Source organism: Bactrocera oleae, chromosome 5 (genome assembly GCF_042242935.1).
Source record: "Bactrocera oleae isolate idBacOlea1 chromosome 5, idBacOlea1, whole genome shotgun sequence".
Lineage (NCBI taxonomy): Eukaryota > Metazoa > Arthropoda > Insecta > Diptera > Tephritidae > Bactrocera > Bactrocera oleae.
The window spans coordinates 55,043,054-55,065,170 of NC_091539.1; the positions used below are offsets into that span (position 1 = coordinate 55,043,054).

A 22,117-nucleotide genomic window follows, 5' to 3' on the forward strand; every position below is an offset into this window, starting at 1 on the left:
CCGTTCTCAGTCTCGACCTACCGTGTTCAGTCCCAGATTTCTGTAAATCCTTGCATCTTTTATAGTATTTTAAGTCTAACCTACTTTTTCTCATCTTATTCTGCTTCTGTCGGGCTTTAAAGGAAGTGTTAGGTTAGATTACGAGGTCGATCCTAACCGGGGTCTCACATGGACAGCTAAGAGCACCGATCTGTTGCCGACAATTCCCAGTGAGCCTATCACAAATATATTGACACGACTACTGTCAGTTTGGGCTATGTCTGCTGGTTCGCCGAAGGTAAGATTTCCGAGATGTTTCAACCTCAGTCTTGCAAAGGCTGGCCAATGGAAGAGAAAGTGCCTGAATATTTTTACCTGAACTTTCTCTATATAACTTTGACATCTTCCGTCTAACAAGACATTAGCCTTACCTTGCTCATTGAATAATGTCCAGTAAGAACTTCTGCGATTGCGCCTAGTTTAACTTTGCTAAAGGCAAGTAGTTCAGAAGATCTTCGGCGTTCTATTATAGACCAACGACCATCGCCTGCTAAGTGCACGTGCGACCGTGTGCTAGACCGCAAGATGTCAATGGAGATTCAACTCGGTCCCATTCCCCTCTAGCCCTTTTAGCTAGCTTATCGGTTTTGAAGTTGCCAACGATTCTGCTATGACCAGACACCCAAATGAGTCTGATGATGAAGTAGGTTAATGCTATTTCTAGGGAGGACAGACACTCCTGGACTAGCTTTAAGTACACAGTTAGCAAGGTCAGCGTACATTGGTACAGTAGCCAAAAGCTAAGATTGGAACAGAGCTCCTTTCAAAAAACCCTCGTCAGTATGTGAGCAGAGAAAAATCACCACAAGTAGCGTCTGCGAGACAGTGATCCAAGTTTTCAGGAATTCAGGTGAAGGAAGAAAGAATTTCATCATTTTCCTATAGCTCCTATCCTATATAAGGCAACAAATGCCTTCGTTACTCACTCCTCAATATTTGGTTTCAATGAAAAATTTCTATTAAGAATAATCCCAAGGTATTTTACCTGTTTCACCTGTTGATAATACAGGTTGAAGACGTGAGCATCCAAATTAAGAGAGAGAGAAACGTCTGGGATTTTATACCTCCTGGTCTATAAAGTTTAACTTGGGTTGACGGTAAACCGCTTTTATTAGACAAGTTAGATACCACGTTGAGATACCCTTCGGTTAGCAATAGTTAGTTCAAAGGATGAATAACTGGAAACATTCAAACAGAACTTTCTAATTAATTGTTTGAAGCTATTTAAGTTTAACAACGCCCACTTCATCTCCCTAGTTTTATATAAATAACTCGCAAGTAGTAGGACTTTCTTTTATACTCGTATCCCAATTGACTCATATAAAGTTCAACGGCAACTTTTCATCTCCACACTAAGTAAGGCACACAAAATAGCTGCTACTTTTCGAAACGGAAACGGAAGTACTTGGTAACGGCTTGAGTAAATGGTATGGGAATTCATGTAGGCGCGAAAGCGAGAGAGGAGAGGTCGGATGACTCATATATACAAGTGTCTGCCATGGTGAATATTGTTGTGTTTTGCAAACAGCTGCCGCCGGTTCAACAAAGTTGGATCGATACTAACGCCGCCAGTAGAAATTACTAATTCAAATGTAGAGGATTCACTTCAGATTTCATTGAAAGGAGATACTTAATATTAACAATGGTAAGTAATTGATAAAATAATAATTAAATAAAAATAAAATTGAAAATATACACAAAATAACTAAATACAAAAGCCACCGAAGAAAAAACTCTCTAAGAAGGAGAAAGCGCGCTTGGAGGCCGAACAAGCTGAACTGTTGCGTATCGAGATGGAAAAGGAAAGGTAAATGAACTTTTGATTTTTTTGGATTACAAGTATAGCATTGAACTTATACATCGTTTAATTCCACCAGACAAAGAAAACTGGAAGAGGAGCGACAGCGACGACAAATCGAGTTTGAACAAGCTAAACGCCGTCAAAAGGAAGAAATACAAGAGAACAAAAGGCGACGTGCCCAGCTCCGCAACAGCATGGGCTTCTTCAAAGAGGTACGCGAAGTAACAACCGGCATCAAGGCTCTGGAGCAGGAGGAACGTGATTGGGAGCGATTTATGCGCTGCAATGGACTGCCCAACGCTAATAGTCCCAGCGATTTGCGTCGCTACATACACCAATGGCGCAGCGATATGGAGCGACGGGAGCGTGCCTCACGCAACTGGCTTTTGAACACTAATGAACGAACGCTGCTCACGCAAGATCTAGACGCGCCGGATTTATCGCGAAAAAGTTTGCGTCAGCGGCAAGGCAATGCAGGCGATGTGTATGCGCAGCGTATACGTGAAGTCTTGGGGGTGAGTTAAAACAGAGAAGGAAAGAATAAGAAAAAAAGAAAGCTAAAGTGAGTGAACTACTTCACCCGATTAAATTTTTATTTATCCAGATACTTGCTGAGCTCGATGAGGCTCTGCTGGATAAAAAGAAACCTCCGCATATCATTACCGATCTCATTTGTCTCAAGATGGAAATACGCGTGCTCGTGAGCGAACATCTGGATGAGTTTACTTATAAAACAATGTCGCACATCGATCGTGATATGGAGTGAGTACATCAGATTCCATTATACTTGTATATTTTTAATGTCTTCAATACGATGTTATAGCAATGATCGCCCGGGTGTTTTTAAACATATCTATGTGTCTGATGTCTTTAAGAGCCACATTTGGACATTTTCAAAGGATTCACAGATGTAAGTTTATACCGTTATACCAAGACTGAATATAGAATATGATCCCTTTGAACATCGCCTCAATTATGTCTATGATACAGCAGATTTAGTATCATATTTAACTCTTTAGGGATTGCTTTCCGAGAAAAAAATGTAGCTGCCGTTTCTACTATTGAATTTTTGAGCTCTATCAAAACCACTTTATTTTCCCTTCAATAGTTCTGTGAATCCGAAAGGCCGTATTGGTGAACAGGTTACTAGCAATGATATCGAATTTCCAGCGCTGACACTTCAAATGGCCCTTCCGATCTCTGTGGAGTTACAGAGCTCTGCAATGCGTGGACTTTGGTTGGACTATGATCACTTTAGTGACTATTGCGACAGCTTCAATGCAAAGAGAGCACTACCTGAGCATATAAGTTGAGCGAAGAAATATTTCACTCCCCGATCTGACTAAAATTACACTTGTTATCTCTCTTTCTCTCTGTCTCTAACACTCTCTCATAGATATGCTTCGTTATACCAAACGAGAGTGGATTAAGCGTAAAGATATTTTACAAAATATGCTCGAGGATTGCACTAAAGACAGTCCGCTCTCCACCGGTGCAGCAGATCAAGACAGCTCAATTATCGCAAAGCGTGAGCGAAGCTTTGACGTGGATAAAATATATGCTGAATATGAAGAGGAGCTCAATAAAGCGCGAAGACGTGCCATTGGACCGGAAAGTTACCGACTATCCGAAACCGATGTGAACTTACGTAAATATCGCATTATTGGTGGGGTCTACCGCATAGATTACTTAGAGACGCCGCAGCAGGATAAGCGACTTAATGAGCGCTCTTTTATAAGAACCAGTGAGTATACTGAGCAGGTATCTATATAAATTCTAAGCTTTATATATAATTAACTTTTCGAACGTGACAGTAATCGCACCTGACCACGTGAGTCACAAGATATTTTACGAAAATTACAAGCCACCACCGCCACCCCAACCCGGCGTACGGCGTTTGCCCGAGGAAATTGAAGCGGAGATGCGTATGGTTGAAGCAGCACTCGACAAATTAGCATTGGTTAGCTTAGAGTAAGTGTTTGACTAATCAATCAAAGCGAAGCAAAATCAATGGCAGTGACAGTGTCAACTCAATCTTTTCGACTTTCTTCTGGTTTTCACTCCATTCTACTTTAACTTGAAAAGCTTGCCCGACTCTGTCATTTGGTTCGAACCGCCCATTGTTTGTCGCTGGGAGACCAACTTTGAAACGTTGGAATCAAATTTGACGGATGGTGCGAAACCACCACTCGGCAATGCCGCCAACACCACCGCCACACCTACCGAAGCCACGCCACTTTCTACCACAACCAATGCCAGTCCACTTAAGGGTTCGCCACGTTTACCCGCAAAACTACGTAAACGCAGTTCACAAAAATCAACAATGGAAACGGAATGCCTGACAACAGTGGGTACTGTACGTGAAGTGAGCGACTTTGACCTATTCAACATACCGCGTGGCATTGATATTTACGGTTTGTTGCAAGATTTCGTTGTACCACGTCTGCCACCAGGCTTTTGTCTACGTTGGGAGAAATCAACACCGGTATTGAGTAGCAAAGTGTTGGCTCGTCAACAACGTAAACAGAAGAAGCGGCGACAACGTGAGGGCACTGCACAGCGTTTGATTATGTTAGCACGACATCGAAGTGTCAACAGAGCAGACGAAACGCTCAATGGTACACAAGCACTAACAACGACAAGTAGCGGACGTAAGACCACCCTTCAAGTGGGTCAAGAATATATAAGAAATGAGTTCCTAGATTGGGATGAGCCGCGTGAACTTTTTCCGGAAATCGAAATAAAAAAGTTGATAAAATTTAAAGAGAACACAACTGACAAGAATTCGTGTGGTTTGAGAAGCGAAGTGGCAAAACAAAATCAGGCAGCAAGCGGCGTCAATCAAGATAAGCTCCAAAAGCACGCGAATATAAAGAATGGTGTTGAAACAAAGCGCATAAGCTTGAATGGAGTGTGTGCACGAAATGGTACAACAAATGGCAGTGGAAATGGCAAAATGTATGGGCATAAAAATGCTCCCAACGGTAAAGAGCCTGTGCCTCCGATCGCAAAAAATGGTAATGGTCAAGCAAACGGCAATGGCGGTGCAGTGAGTGATAATAGTTCTGGACGGAGCTCTAACGAAGCCGCTGAGACGACACCGCAAAAAATAGAAGTAGTGGCCATGCCAAAGACTTATATGTTCTCCAAATTGCTTGAGGTGAGTTTACTTTATAGGCTTCAGTTGAGGGGAATGAGGCGATTCAGTGGCCAGTGGAGTCCTTTTGGCCTAAATATTTTTTAAAGAGTATGAATGCCTTTAGTAGCTGTTCTGAGAGATAAAGAGTAGCTGACCGTAATTTAGTTAACGAATCTCTATCATTTTTCAATATTAGTATTTTCTGTTGAGAGTAATTGCGAAAGTCACATCTTACTTTAATGTTGCTCTCCATTTGTAGAAAACGGACCGGAATATCGGTTATGCTTTACATTTAAAAGTAATAGTTATCTGATTGTTGGCCTTCCTGAGCCACTCACAAACCGAAATTCCTTCAATCATGAATATAATGATCACACTTAGACTGCTAAGTACAGTCCAAGTACAGAGAAAAAACACTTTTTATTTGGATATTAATTATCGACAAAGCGACATGAATTAATAAAATATTTGCTTAGGTACCTTATTTCTATTTCCGCCAATTCACCTGGATGTCTAAACGTGTGAGATCCGAGATATTTTCGCCTTGATCTGGTAAAGGCGAGACATTCGAGAAGTATTGAGATAGTTCTATATCACCCTTTTTCAATCAGCTTATAAAATTTGGAGCCGATGAAATTTTCAAACTTACCGCCTCAAGAATCGCGATCGGGTAGTGTTCAGTTAGAACTCCTATAACTGTTGAAAGGTGAACTTTGCTGAGGGCCAGGATCTCACTAGCCCTCATTAGTTTTTTTTTTTCATCGCTACCGGGTCTCGGAAGCTTATCTGACTTTACGAAATAAGAAATCTTTCGACTAAGATATTCGTTTTCTTGTCTAGAAAGCAGTGACTCATCGAACGACTTTTTAATAGAGAAATGTCTTATAGGTATTATTATGAGACAAGCGTGGGATGGTTTGTGCCATATTTTTCGTATACTAGAAGTATTTTTCGGTCAATACTACTGTCAGTTTATATAAGGAATTGTATTTCACTTTTTAGTTTGAAGTGCTTTAAAAGCGTGTTTTTTAGTTTAAACAATATTTATTCTTATTAATTTGTCGCAACATTTCATAAGTTGGGACATTTTGAGCTTCTCAAGCCATTATAGCTTATCATTAAGCCACTTTCATTTGTTTTGTAGCACTACAATAGAATTCTAAGATCATTCAGTATTAAATTTCTTCAATAGGATGCTGTTATTATACATAATCAAATAAATGAAGTCCTAAAATGTTTATAGAAAAGCATATTAAATATAATATTACCACTTTTACGAAGTATCCCTTCAAGCCACAAAAGTATTCGTGTTACAAAACAAGATCAACAAAATGCGAACAGAGGCGATAAACCCTTTTAGACACAAATTTGTACCGAAACGAAGATATTTAAACCGACGAGATAATGTTACACTGCGCTACGCCCGAAAGCAAAGCGTCAACAATAACCACAACGAAAGGCAACTACGACCAGTTAGACCACAAAGCAAATAATGTAATAAATTTTCATTTAATTTTTTATCGTTTATTTTATTTCACAAACCATTTTAAGCAGCCTTACTAACATGCACATACGTCTCGCTCTTTTTCGTTTTGTGTGTCACCTAATGTTCCTAAGGATTTGGATCATCTTGCCGAACTGCAGCTGCCGCTACAAACGGATGCGCTCAAAAGAATTTCGGCTAATCTGACCTCGCCACCCGCAAACGGCTCGGCAGATTTACGTGATGCAGCAGCCAATGATACAGCAGCTGTTAATGGCCAAGAGGCTGAAAGGCTTGCGGAAGCCATGCAACCCGCTTTCAACTACTATCCGGGCTTTTCATTTCTACGTGATTTGGATGCGAAAAATGGCGTCGGCGATAATAATAAAGACGAAACAGCTGAACTGGAAGGTGCCGAGGATGAAGATGAAGAAAGCAGCACTGATGAATATGATGATGAAGATGCCTACGACGCTGACGGTTGGGATGATGAAGCGCTTCTTGAGAACTTTGATGCCAGCGCGTGTAAGGACGTGTTGCCTTCAGCAGTGGCGAATTTGAATTCACTGCTCAGTGGTGATGGCAAAACTTTGGCTAGTATAAACGGTGGAGGTGGAGGCGCTGCTTCAGGTGGTCTACAGCAAATGCTCGCCAAGCATCAACAGAGTGAAAGTGACAACAGTGATGGGTAAGTGTCGTAATCTTATATATTGTGGTGTTCTTGATTGTACGCTTTGCACTAGCTGAATTTTTCGTGTGGAACTCAGAAGGTATTGGAAGGCATATTAATAAATAATAATAATAAATTTTACAGAAAAACAGAAAGTTTGAAATAGATATACCTTCCTTTCGATACTATTTGATAGCGAATGGTACAAATGCGTGATAATTCCAATATTTAGAACCTCAGAAAGCTCCTCAATCTTTATTTTCCATTTGGTGTGAGTGGTTGCGATGGAAACCTTTACTAAAACATAGTCCCATTACTTTCTAGCAAATTTTTCCAATTACCTCACTTGAAAATAATATAAAGTATACAACTCCAGAGCATAGTGGGTAGATATAATTTTGGAGCTTAAGATTTATCGCTCGAAGATTTTTTAAGAAATTAAGATGTTAAGGCATTTAATCATCTTAGGGTAGATAGTTTATAAACACAACAGGTTAGGCTAGGTTAGATTCGCTGGCTAATCCAAGGGTAGCACTTGGACTATTGTATGCAGTTCTTTGTGAAGGAGTAAAATTTAACACCTGTATCCGATTTTATAAGTCGGCAAAGCGCTTTGTGTATGCGAATACAAATTTGCTTAGACGTTTAATATCTATTCTCACCAGCTAAGTAGAATATCTGAAAGCGTGAGCTTCTTATAGCTTCTACAGCTGGCATCCAGTAAGATTCTCAACCATACAACATCGACGCCGGCAATTGCCCGTTAGAACACCCACAACTAGGGAGAAGCTAGAAGAGGGCAGAGAGCTCACTGGATCTCTTACTGGGCCAAAATGATCTTGCGACAGCACATGCGCCAATGGTAGCCCAGCGCTGACCAAGCTCCCGCGAAACCCAGCTATCCAATAGTTGAACACAATTGGGGAGTGGAGCATCTATTCTACTGATAGCGGAGCTAGCCCGTGATTATGCTGTGGCCTGGCAACCACACTTATCTTATCACAAAGTGACTCGATGCTATTTATAACGAGGTTAGGTATTCCTCAAAGTTTATCGCCGCCCTTGTGGAAAATAATTTCTCTGAAGGAGGCTCATGGCAACTCATGGATAATATTCCCTCCAATAGTTATTTGATCTGCCTTTAATTTTGTATTAGATATAATTTTATAGATATTCAGAAACACGTCTTAACATTAAATTTATAATACCGATTTGGACCAGGCAAAGTTTCACAGTAGTAACCGTAAGATACGCTGTTATACAGTCGGATGACAATCAATGATATCATGAATATTCCATTGGGAAAGAACTCTTTTTTTTAAACTGAGACGCATAAAGCACCCTTTTAGTCAAGCATCGTAGTCAAAATAAAGTAAGAACTTTAATATAGCCCTATTCTCCGATTTTAAGCACATCTGTTATTTTAAACTTTTAATAGTCTGGAACTTGGTTTACTTCTTTAAGACGCTACAATGGCCTTATTTATAATGTAAAATCGTTTAGAGTTTTAGTTAAGTTAACTTTAATGTTTGGGGCGCAATTTCTTCACCCTGATAGACTACTATAAAAGGAAATGGTTTGTTTTCTTTTCATCCATAAAACATAAATCTCCAACCCCTTTCTCCATGTGTTTGCATATTATTTTCTTTATTCTTGATAAATAAAAGTAATTGAATGTCGGCAGGAATTAAAGTCATTGTTGGAACTTTTATTGCAAAACTTTTTCGATGAATAGCAAATATAACGGTATGTCTCTAGCAATCGCTATTCATCAGCGAACAACTGTGAGGTTAGGGAGACTCAATGCCTGAAAATTACGCAAACGAAAGTCTAATAAGCCAAAGCAAAAGGCAGAAAGAATTGAGAGGAGAAAAGAGAAAGCGGTAGGCAACAATTGAAATGCTCTCAGCCCTTTTGTGTAATAATGACATTGGCAAACATTTGCCAATTGACGGCAATTGATTTTTAAACTCGAAAAGTGTCAGCCTCTACTATGCTACATACGTACGCATACCATATACGCTTTTGTAAGTTCATATGTACATATGGTGTGTATTTAGTAGCGTTTTGGCTGACACTTTCGTTTCTCTGTTGTTCTTACGTATTTCCGTCACTGCGTTGCTTTTTCAATTTGATTTGAAGTGAGTGTGACTTGATGTTTATTTTGACTCTTTTTTACCAACATTTTGTAATAAGGAGTTGTGCAAATTGGTGCTCATATACGCTCTCTTCTATACATTTGTATGTAAGTAAAAATAATCGATGTATAGGAAAGCAAAAAAAAAAATCTGGAACACAATCACATACACAAAGATTCATTTCCGTGCCTAAAATAAAATTCGTTACCGCCGTTCAATAACAAACCCATTCAAGTGTGGCAATGCTTGGAGAGCTTGGCGCTACCTGAGTTATGAATGGAAAAAATGAATGCCGCGTCAAACGGAAATTGAAAGTTTAATCGAAAATAGATGAAATACGATTGTGAAGAAGTTTTGAATGAAGTAAAAAATTATTATAACGGGCTCACAGCAATATTAGTGAATAAAGTGCAGGGAAATTTTATATTTTTACCATCTTTAAGATGAGCGAGATGAAGGTGCTACTGTCAACAAGCATTGAATTCGGTTGTAGAAGATACTGTCCGTACCATGACCTACTTTCGGAAAAGAAAATAAAGAATTAAAGCAAAATTGTGGCGTTTTTATTTCAAGTTTGAGTTTTAAAGTTTATATTTACCCAAAGCTTTAGACCCTTTTCGGGGTCGCCAAAATTCAGATCAGACCAAAAAACTGGTATCTCATTGTATGGAAAACTATATACAGAAAATGTAGAAAAATTTGATAGTGCTCGGATACTTTGTCTCCTAGTAAGCAATCAAGCAAATTCAAAAATGAAATTTTGAGAAAAGCGCATTAAAAATATACTGCATAAATTAATTGAAATGAGTGTCTACACACGCTGTAACTCAAAAACTAATTCAGCTATCGATTTAGAATTTTAGTATGTTATTTTTTATAAGTATAACCTATCGAAATGTGAAAAAAAATAGAAAAAAATTAATTTCAAATTTTTCAAATTGAAAAATTGTTTTGAATTATTATTTCAATAATATTAGTCTAACGAAAATATTTCTATGCACAAGCAAGAAACTTCACAGACTTCATTTGCTAACATTATTATATTTTCAAAATTCATTTTATGAATTTTTTGATAAAAATCAGCCAGTTGGCAACCTTACTCAAAAAAAATACTTAAAAAATCATTCTTAAACTTATTTAGTTTAATACTGATTTTGTAATATTATAATTTATTCATTTTTAGTTTAATCGAAGAAAAAGTAAAAAATTGTGGCAACATTTCTAAAAAAAACATAATGCGATAGACATTTTTTATAAGATTATTTTTTGTATTTTTCTTTACTTACTTTACCCTAAAAATTTAAATTTTCAATTAATAGCAATTATCTCTTCTCATCTTTTATTTATCTTCGTTGTGCAGTCCATCCAAGTATTTATATGGGCAGCATTACATCAATATGGGAGACAAAAAAATGAGAATTGATAGAGTTCCACAAAACCTGTTAAGTTCTTAGACCAACAAACATGTATCAGCGGAATCATGCATAGATCTATGATAACTAATATCCATAGCTGGATCTAACGACCCGATGTACCAATAGGCATTTATTTCAGCGGTTTATAGATTTAATACCTAAAATGCACAGTGAGGGTGAAAAGATGTCGCCTAATAGAATAGTTGCTCAACCGGCTCTCCCAGAATTTTTAAAATTTGAATCAAAAACTATTTGAGCTCAGTTAGACTGGGTCACAAGTTAATATTGTATCGCTTAGCCGTTAATATTCACGCCCACTTCACTTTTGAAGCTAAAATACTTTCTAACCAATAATACTAGAAAAGTAAAAAGATGTAGTTGAGCTGTGAGCTATTATAGGTTTCCTAAAAGATTAGTACCAAAATTAAACTAGACTCACTTTTCTATAAAGACATATGTCTAGTTAAAATTTACAAAATCAGATCTTATCCAGACCAATCTTACTCTACTTTCTACAATATCAAAGGGGATTATAATTTACTTACGTCCGAAATCTACAAGTAAGTTTCAACCGCTATTTTAGAAAAAAAATTTCTAAATGAAAACTTGCATAGACAGACTATTTGCAACAAAGAGAGATTTATTATATTTGAATTCTTTCGAGTTATGAGTGTGAGACTCTTTCAGTTTATCAAAACCCAGCTGTATATTCCTTGCTATACAATAAAATTGTGTTATCAAGTATTTACTGTTACTTAATGAAAACAATGGCATTAATTATTTCCAATACAAACTCAAAATCGTTCTTACTAAGAACTTTAATTACATTATTATACACTGAAGCGGGTATATTAATTGCCACGAAGTTTGCAACACCCAGAAGGAAACCTCGCAGACCCTATAAAATCAAATATTATATATAAAATTCAGTCTGCCTGTATTTACGCAAACTAGTCGCTCAGTTTTTGAGATATCGATCTAAAATAAAAGCTGCTTATTAATTGGGACCGCCGATATCGGACCACTATAGAAACAACTATATGTAACTGCCACACAAACTGACCGATCAAACTCCAGTCCTTGTATGGAAAACCTTTTTATTTTAGAAATTATCTTCACAATATTTGGCACAAATTATTGTCCAAAGCAAAGTTACAATATACGAAAAAATTGTTCAGATCGAGGCACTATAGCATATAGCTGCCATACAAACTGACCGATTAAAATTAAATTCTTGTATGGAAACTTTTGTATTGGTGAAGGGTATTATAGCTTCTGAAGTTAACGGTTTTCTTGTTTTTTAATGAAAACAGACCGAAAACAAATCCACCTTGAAACATTGATTCTGTTACATGAATATTTCGGGAGATTCCTCAATCCTTTCGAATTTCAATTGTGTACAAATGCACTTAATTATTATTATATTAGTGTTAAATGATTTAATCCCAATCTTCTCTGATTTCGCAGCAAAAAATGCAAATCATCGAATCTAATCGCACTCACACAAGGCAAGTGGAGTACACGCGATGTTCACGATACCAAATTTAATGAGGAGAAGCTTTCGCTACAATTTCGTACAGGACGCTTGGGTGAGTATGCGTGTGTGCCTGCCACATGAAAATTTCAATTTTAACTCTTTTCGTGGTTTATCTCATTTTGCAATGCTCTGGTGCTGCCAAAACAAAATGTAAACAAACAAACAACCGCAAAATTCGATGAATGTAAATGGCCAAACTGTAATGGGAAATTGCGCTTACGCTATCACCTGCAATGCACCTGTGTTCAACCAAATCTATGTTTGTACTGGCTGGTACTGGTTGCTGCTGGTGATGATGTGGCAATAACACGGCGGTCATGGTCGTTACTCTCCATTTGTTCAAGCGTAGGTATATTTGGGCTGGCAATGAATCGTTACAGCAATATGCCGTATCAGACGTGGGAAATAAGACCCGATTTTAAGAGGTATGCGAAATAGTTGGAATCTATGTATGGGTGTGTGAGCCTTTTAGCCTGTTAAATGCAATATTTTCGGGTGTGTTGTAGCCTCGAACGTGTGTGTTTTATGCACACAATCCAACGGCATGCGAAATGGCGTTCGAATTCCACAAATTTCCTTGTTTAAACGCCAACACACCTGAGCAAATACGCGAAGATAAACAAAAAATCACTTAAAATGTGTGTAAAACTGTGGCAGCTATAAAATCATAATTAATTCAACCATTTGACTGCGTACGAAAATTTAAATTAGCTGCAAATTTAATCGTGCATAAACCAACGAAGCTTTTGACAACGTTTTATGAACTATTCGGAAAAGGTTTTCTCACCTTTTCTATTGGAAAATCCATTTCTTTTCTGATTTAAAGTCCTTTTCCTGTACAGTATTTATAACGATTTTTTATATTCATACCCATATTCATTAATAAAATCGCTATTGATGCCTATATCCCCTGGAATATGTTCCACTTAGACCTAAATTTAGATTATTATGTTCGGCGCTACTCAATTTAGCTTAAACAGCTTTTATTTGATAGCTGTATAAAAAGTATTTTCATTTTGTTTTCAATTTCCACGTAAGTAATCATATTAATTTTCATAATTTACAACGGAATGTTGAATTTTTAAAGTCCGTATAAAAAAAAGATCAGTAGATAAGAAGCAGTGCTGCATCTGATTCGATTTCATTTTCTTTCTTAGACCTAAATTGATCATTTTCCTTCTTAATAGATGATTTCATTACAATTTCTTTAAATAAGGTTTAATACACCCTGCACAAGGTTGCATTAAAAGCTTGTATCATTATCATATTGACTGATAATTAAATTTAGAGCTGTTGGATTTTTAACTGCTGAGATTTTCCTAATTATTCAATGAAAGGGTACGTTTAATATATATTTGTATACATATAAACATTTTATCTATATCCACTTATATTCCGAGTTCATATTAATATGTTGGTCAATAGGCGTGGCACCTCCCACCTTTAGGTGACGTTCTATGTCTCAGGAGCTACCCGACCAATTTGAGCAAAATTTACTGCATTATCCTGACATCCTTATGTTTATATGTATAAAAAGGCGGAATTGGACAACAACCACGCCTACTTTTCATATGAAATAATGTTAAATTCCATCTGGTTATTTCAATTAATAGAGATATTGGAATAATGCCTATAAGACATGACGTTTCACGTCCAAAAATTTTCGAAATCAGAACATAACTTTTCAAGCCCCCATATAACGAATATGTTGACCTCAAAGCAAATGGCTAAGTTTTTACAGAAAATATTGGTTAATGCATAAGATATATTTTTGAAATTCAGAGAAAATATTTTCCCGATCATAATGTGCCCTTGTATAGTATAGCAGCTGAATATGAATGAAATTCGTCTAGATCTTGGTCTAAACGCCATAGCTGATTTAAACAAGCAAAGGCGTACCCTTACTCTCACACACAGTTTTTAAATAATAGATAAAAGGCTTAATGATTTTTTTTTTTATTCCACGCAGTCCCGGAACTATTTTCTTCAGCTTTACCGCTTCCATTATTAGCCTCGATATGAACATTACATCTGCGGGTTATTGCGTTAATAATTTTCAAGGTGGCAGCACTCCGGCCATCAATGACATGCTTGGTAAGACACTGTCGCTAGCCGAACTCAAGTCCATACTCATCGCAGCAGCAGTTGATATTTTTCCTGAACCGGATACATTCTGTTACACTGAAGGTACTTGTGAGAAGAATTTCGTGATGGAAATGCATTTGTATGCGTGTATTTCGACGCTGGTGCAGTCGCACAACTTCAGTTGGTCACGTTGGAATCTTTTGGCCGGCAGCCGCACAATTGTATTGCTCATGCGCGAACTAATCGAGGGCAAGAAAGTGGTAAGAATGGACAATGTGCTGATACACATAACTTTAAATATATTAATTGACAACTCTATTTCTCTCTATCGTATTTTCTATCTCCCTGGCTAGCCTTATCATTCCACGTTACTCGTGACTCCGCTAAAGACTGCTATAATCGACTGCACTGAAGTTTCACCGAGTTTCAATTCTGCTGGCATCGCTGGCATGGAGTACTATGCCGATCTCTATCAGCTCTCGCAGGTTTATGCGCTCGCCAGTAGCCTTGAGAAGCAGCGTAATATGGATCCGATGCTGCGTGAAAATGTCGTGCGTATTTTGATGGCCATAAGACCGTTGAGCTTTTGTTGAAGGACATAGTCTTTCAGCGTTTTTTGTATTCAAATATTTTTAACCTATTTTATATAAAATTATAACTACTCAACAAGGTAAAATTTTACAGCTTAGAGCTATAAACGTCACGAATATATCCGATTACTGCTGAGCAAATCCGTGGAAAAAATAAAAATAATTTTTTGGTAATGAGGAGTGAAATGGTGCGAGTAGCGTTCCATAAGACTCAGCTTAAGTTGTTTGAGAACCTTGATTACACTCTGAAAGATATAATATCCACAATTCTAAAGCCTTTAGAAGACTATAAAAAAGTATCGTTTCCCTTTCTCATTTGAAATTGTTTGGGTCAATGGCACATATGTAGATGAGAAAATCTCCCTCTAACTTTTATCTGAGTCCAAAACTCTATTGATACTAATTAAAATAATAAAATTTCTACTAAAATATCTATCTACACGGTGCCTTATGGGAAGTATTCTTGAGAGATTTCAAATTTGTCCATGATAGAATGATGCTCTTTCAAAATATCATATAAACTATTTTTTATGGGATTTTTAAACTTTTTCTCATACTACACTAGCATTAGCGGCAGTGATAACCTTTTAAACATGTCTACCCTGTTTTTTAAACCTAACAATGCACTCTGAATCTCTGAGTTCTGGAGTTAGAACTGCAAGGATATATTCAATGATAGAAGTGCGTACTTGTTAAAGAAATTTATTCCAAGTTAAATTACAATATTTCTACTTTTTGAAGTGAACATATCAGACTTATCTGCTAGAAAAATTGACGAGTTGATTTTCAAGTATTCGGTGGATAGTATTATCCGAATTTTTGCCGAATTGATCCAAGAATTACCTCTACATACAAGCTATTCCTATAATACGTCCTCCAACGACTTCTTCCTATCCTCAGACCTCAGGTGTATGGCCGCTAAACCTTACTCTGCTTAACTTATTATGGGTTTTGTGTACATATGTTCTCATAAATATAAACTCACCATCAGCCATTTTTTAAATGCTTAATGGATTCCTCGTTTGCTATACAACTTAATTTTATTAACTCAGCGCTCTGAGCATATTCATTACTCTCGCAGATATATAAAGCAGATTGTGAGCAGAATGCTTAAAATAATTCTCAATTATAATGTCTTCACATTCTTTAAGATCTAAGGAATGCAATTACAACACAACAACTATCATCTCCTTCATACTCTCCTTTGCCCATTTCTCTTCTCTGGCTCACACACTTTCATACGTCCTCGCTTAGGCTACAACACAGCTGCTCCCTTTAATTATATGCCATCTTCTGCGTTTTGGCCGGATGTACGAAGTCATTGCAGCTGTCGTTAAGCTTTGCTAAGTAACCGTTATGCTTAAAGCTGTCAATATTACTTAGGTCACGAGCAGAATTTTGGCATACGAATATGTCTTTGAGTGACTAAATGGACAGACATGCGAGGGCGCACACGACATGAATGCATAATTAATTCAGTATAAAGCAGTCCCATTTTAGTTGTTATCAACTGGTACTGCGCCTTAGTGATTGCTGGCAATGTGTTTTCATACTTCGCGCTTCATATGTATTACACTATACTAACGGTGCAATGCAATTACGAGCACTCGACAGTAAGCGCCCGCAACGTGTCAAAATTTTTATGTTTCGGCAACGCCTTTTAACGATAGGATATTCTCCGACAACGCATCTGCGTCATTTGAATGTCTGCTTGATTAAGTTGCAAAGTCAAGCCAAAGTCTCACTGGCGGTAACCGTTTTAAACTTGGACGCTTTAAAACATGTTTATAAGAACACAAAGCAGGTAATGTGGATCGGTATATTTCTGCAGTTTTCCCAGTTACCTTGGCTGTCATTAAAACTATCACACTTCCAAGCCACGACGCCCCCACTTTGATGTGGCAACGCGGCCCATACCCGTCAACCGGTTAGTTAGTTGTCAATTGATTTAAGCGTTCTCCCACTTTAACCTCTTCAGAAATCCGTTCGCTCACCGTCGGCAACACTCCGTCACCTTCGACATTTTTACCGCCATTTTCGTGTACGTTGATGTAGCTACTAACGAAAGCTTGTGTAATGTTTGACTTTCGCACTCGGCGCAAATGTACTCGTACGATAGCGATATTTCCTTTGCATTGCTTGTTCTTCTACCTCATACCCCTTCTATACTCTCTAACTGGTTGCTGCTGTCAATTTGCTGGGTTGGAATGTCGCAGTGTTTACCATGCCTCGTCGTCTTCGCCTTCAAAATTACGTTAATTATATTCCGAGATGTGGCACGCTCGTCATACATATGTATATACCTTGAGATCTTTCCAACCAGCCGCCACTTCGCGTTAATGAGGCCTTCATTCTTTCACCCACCCTAAGCACCTCATCTGACATGCACAAACGTATCACTTGTGCCCACTTTCTTGTAACATTTAAGTGAATTGGAATTTTTAATTAGAGCAGAAGACGGAATAGAACTTAAAAGAGAATATAAAAGAAAGTGGTCAAATAGTTCACTTATTACATTCATAACACCTTGGTTAAGTTAAAAATGGCTGTTATAAATAAGATTTCATATTTTTGCCACGTAGCCTTTAAGTTCAGTTTCGTTCAGTTCTCATTCACGCTGACGCTCAAGGTAATTCTTGCAAAATGTCTTCTGAACTAAATTCTAGTTAGTCAGAGAGTTTCTGTTGGCAGCCATAATGAAGGTCTGAACGTGCTATTTATCCAGAGAAGGGAAACCTGCTCATTAGGTCAAACCCATCTCCTTTGATAATATATTTCTTATCCACAATTTCAAAATATCTTCAAAACTAACTTTATTATAAACAAAACTTCAACCGAAAGTCATCGTATTTTGGTGGAAGGTAATGGTGAACATAGTTAAAATTAGTGATTTTTGCATGGAAGATGAAGGACGACCCGGGTAGCCAAAAAATTTGAAGACGAAGAACTGAAATTATTACACAATGAAGATAAGCCAATCAAAGAAGAGCTCGCATACTCCGACACCGGGTAAACTCAAAAGCAAAGACATTGGATGTCATACAAATTGAAGCCAAGAGATGTTGAAAAACGATTTTGCAGCACTTCAGAAATGCTACTGGAAGGTACAAAAAAAGTCGTTTTTGCATCGGGTTGTGGCTGGTGATGAAAAACTTATCCATTAGGGCAATCCTTAATGCAAAAAATCATATGCGAAGCCTGCCCAACCAGCCAAATCAATGGCTAAGCCAAATATCCACGACGTTCTGTATTTGGTGGGACCAGGAGGACGTACTGGGTTATGTGCTTCCAAAATCAAGTGACACCAATAATGCAGATTGCAATTTCCGAAAAACCCCTGGACTTTGCGACTAGACTAGAGGCAATGGTTTTCCATCATGATAATGCTCGGCCTCATGTTAAAAAATATTTGGAAAGAAGCGGCTGGTAAGTATTGGCTCATCCGCCTTATAGCCCAGACCTTACCGCTTCTGACTTCCATTTGTTCCAGACGATGCAGAACGCCTTCACCGGAATACGGTTAACGTCAAAATAGGCTGCCAACAGTTGGCTTGATTAGTTATGCTTCAAATACTCCAGCGACTCCCTCTGACTCTTAATAGACATAGGAATACACTCACCTCTTATTTACATTTTTACAGATTACTAGTAAACTTTTTAGGCTTTTACTTTACAGAATACTTAAAAAGGTAGACTGATTCAGAAGATATGATACTCAGTCAGTTTGGTTGGTTTACAGACACATTGCACGCAATTTTGGTTTAATCCGCTAACAAAAATTTGAGATGATAATGAAACGAGAAGCTCGAAAACTTTTTGATTTATCTGTCGGATTCAGAGTTCGTGATTTCAATGAATTAGAAATTTCTTCTTTAAATTTCATCTTATTAGTTATTTGAAAAATTATGGTTAAACCGCTTTGATGTTTTCTGAGATTTCTTAACTTTCTTAAGACGGTAAAGATTTTTAGCTGGTATTGTGAGTCTCGAAACGTATGATCTATCGATTTATCAAGAACAGTAGTTAGACCAAATATTTTTCAAACACTTGTACCAAATTTGGTTTGGCCACCTTCACATATTCCTAGACGCTGTAAGTATATTTCCGTGAAATTATATTTAAGCTGCGTTTCATATTCACACAATTAATTAACTTTTTGTACAATCCGAAAACCGCCAATCAGTCACGCTTTCACACCAGTCATCCACTAACGCACTCAGTATAATTAAATGTGCGTCTTTATTATTTATTAATAATGCGATTATTTGTTAACCGCTGATTATTGTAGAGCTTATTGATTAGAGTGAGAGAGAAGAATATTCAATATTTGCTAACGTCAATCAAACACTCCAGAATAAGCACGAACTGAAAGAAAACTCATTGTATGCAACAAACACTATATGGAAACCAGCAAGAATTACTCCACAGCATTGCAATTAAAAATTTCAGTCAATCTACGTAAACCTACGTGTACGGAACTCAATTGATGCCTCGAACAATGAGGCAACGGAAGTTATTCTTGGGCATTGCGGTGGTTATTTCATATTTCCTCATACTGCGTGCTATCGAATTGGATGAAGAGAATGTACCGGCAATCACTGCTGAAGACTGCGCTCGCATCACAGCTCTTGGTAACTGTCACTGCGTCCGCGATATAAACAATTTAACTGAAATAAAATGTGCCAAGTCATCAGTAAATATTTCTGTGAACAGTGTGAAAGATGTGGAATTAAACTGTGGCAGTGACTTTCATGTGAATAAGCTCTCAAGCTTACCACAATTGGGCACACTACGAGAAACTACCTATACTACCACATACAACTGCACACACATCACCGAGCTGCTAGCCCAGTTGGCACTAACGCCAAGATCAGCACTGAGTGTACGTGGTTTAAAAATGAAACAAGTAACACTCGACATTTTCGGAAGTGATCTCAAACGTTTGCGTAACGTATCCCAATTAGAGTTACGCGGTAATATGAACCCACCAAAGTTGAACGAGACTAAGTTGATGCGACAGGAGCTTGCTGGAGATATACTTACTCCATTGCCCGGCCTTTTTGAACTCATAATCGACTTGAACTTTGCACAACTGCCGACTGATCTATTGAAACCGGTGCCAAATATTAATGGTATTTCTTTGTACGGCGCGCTATTTACATTTCCGAGTGATGTATTTCAATATTTACGACGCCTACGTCAACTCGAATTGCGTCGCCATCATTTCGAGCAGCGTTTGCGTGAAAATATATTTAGGAATTTAACTACGATTAGAGGACTTTACATGATTAATTGCAGCATAACAGCAATTCCTGAGCATATATTTGCGCCACTGAAGACGCTGAGGAATCTCAATTTAATGGGCAATCAATTGAGTGAGCTGCCGCCTAAACTTTTAGCACAGCAAAAAGGTTTACAAACATTAAATTTGGCTGACAATCGAATACAAGTCATACCGCTAGGATTTTTTGTTGCAACCACCAGGCTAGTGAAACTAACATTGAGTCGCAATCGTTTGCGATATTTGGCTGCCAATGTACTACCGCCCTTGACGTCCCTAATTGAACTAGAGATTGACAACAACGTGCTACGCACAATAGCTTCGCATACTTTCGTCCAACCTAATCGTTTAATAAAGCTCGACCTCACAAATAACCAACTCGATTGGGCAGCTGAGGAAGGTTGCGCGATATTTGACGGTCTGCAACGCCTACAACGTTTGCTGTTGCGCAATAACTCATTGCACTATCTGTGCGATCGGCTGGGCTCCAGCAACCACTCAACCAACGCGCTTTCCGTGCTCGATGTGCGTCAAAATCAGCTAAAACTAATCGGTTCACAATTAATCGACACACTGAATACAAGTGAGTCCTTCAGCGCCGTCCATCTTTCGGAAAATCCATGGGATTGTAACTGTAGCGCTCAGCCGTTACTTAGCTTTGTCAAGAACAATCGCAGACGGCTCAATGCTGCGTCCGTCATGCGCTGTGAGAATGCACAGCTGGCGCCCTTGCTTGACCTCTCCTTTCGCGATTTTTGCCTGCCGGAGGTGGGTGTGCGCACTGTTGTGGTGGTCATATTAGTTTGTCTAATCGCTTTAGGTATGACACTCACCACCACCGCGCTGTGTTACTACAAATATCGCATCGAATTGAAAATCTGGCTGTATGCGCATCGTCTGTGCTTGTGTTGTGTGAGTGAACGGGATGTGGATCGTGATCGCAAATGGGATGCTTTCATCTCATATTCACATCACGATGAGGAATTTGTGGAGAAAGAACTAGTGCCGGGATTGGAGCAGGGTCCACCGCCTTTTAAGATCTGTATACATGTACGTGATTGGCTGGCTGGCGCTTATATACCCGAACAGATTATTGACTCCGTCGAGCAGTCACGTCGTACAATTATTGTATTATCACAGCATTTTATCGAATCCGATTGGGCTCAGATGGAATTTCGCACAGCACATCAGTGCGCCGTGAATGAAGGCCGCTCGCGTATTATCCTTGTGGTTTATGGCGAAATTAAAGAAACAGAGCTGTTGGATCAAGATCTGAGAGCCTATTTGAAGATGAACACCTACTTAAAGTGGGGGGATCCGTGGTTTTGGCGTAAACTACGATATGCGATGCCACATGTTCAGCGCAGCGAACTGCAACTCAACAGCAGTGCGGAGGAATTGGAAAAAAATTAGACATGAAAGGAACGAACTCTGTTAACTGACTTTCAAAAATGTTTTTCATTTGAATTTTAGTTTGTTCAGTCATCATGTAATATGTATATTGATTAGGTCTTACTTGCTGTGGTATTTGGAAACCTTTCATTTTATATAGCAGCGCTTACCTGAAATAAAAAAAAAGAAAAGGAGTTAATAAAAGTTTTTTTTTTGCTTTCAAGATCTTTTGAAGCGGTACTTTATAAATGTTAAAAGTAGTTCTACAAATATAAGTTATAGGAAAACCGTGACAAAAGAGTTAGGCGATTTCACTTTAACTTTACAGAGAGCTCCAAACGCCAAAGTTAAGAAGATGACCCCAGAATTTTAATTTTCCAGTTCAATATTTAGATAAATATTCTGACTAAAACCCACTACAACTACATATTTTAAGAAAAATTATTTTATACTTACAAAATTGTATTCAGCCATCATTTGAATCCAGAAAGTTGGGCACCTCATAAAGTAACATTTATTTTATGAAATCAATATTTTTCAAATATGC

The 22,117-nt window shown here is 38.0% G+C and overlaps 2 protein-coding genes across 2 annotated transcripts; both read left to right on the forward strand.

The window, feature by feature from the left end:
- Positions 1-256: 256 nt before the first annotated feature.
- On the forward strand, positions 257-14,968 carry LOC106615665 (uncharacterized). Its single transcript, XM_036376365.2, has 15 exons — positions 257-277; positions 1,758-1,846; positions 1,917-2,355; positions 2,445-2,602; positions 2,664-2,750; positions 2,949-3,148; positions 3,237-3,584; positions 3,655-3,811; positions 3,926-4,340; positions 4,374-5,000; positions 6,597-7,150; positions 12,153-12,274; positions 12,572-12,647; positions 14,192-14,567; positions 14,661-14,968. The coding sequence occupies exons 1-15, from the start codon at positions 257-259 to the stop codon at positions 14,898-14,900; spliced, it is 3,909 nt and encodes a 1,302-aa protein (XP_036232258.2). The 3' UTR covers positions 14,901-14,968.
- Positions 14,969-19,395: 4,427 nt separating this feature from the next.
- LOC106615664 (protein toll-like) lies at positions 19,396-21,720 on the forward strand. The gene has a single exon (XM_014231980.3). The coding sequence runs from the start codon at positions 19,396-19,398 to the stop codon at positions 21,589-21,591; it is 2,196 nt and encodes a 731-aa protein (XP_014087455.3). The 3' UTR covers positions 21,592-21,720.
- The last annotated feature ends 397 nt before the right edge of the window (positions 21,721-22,117 follow it).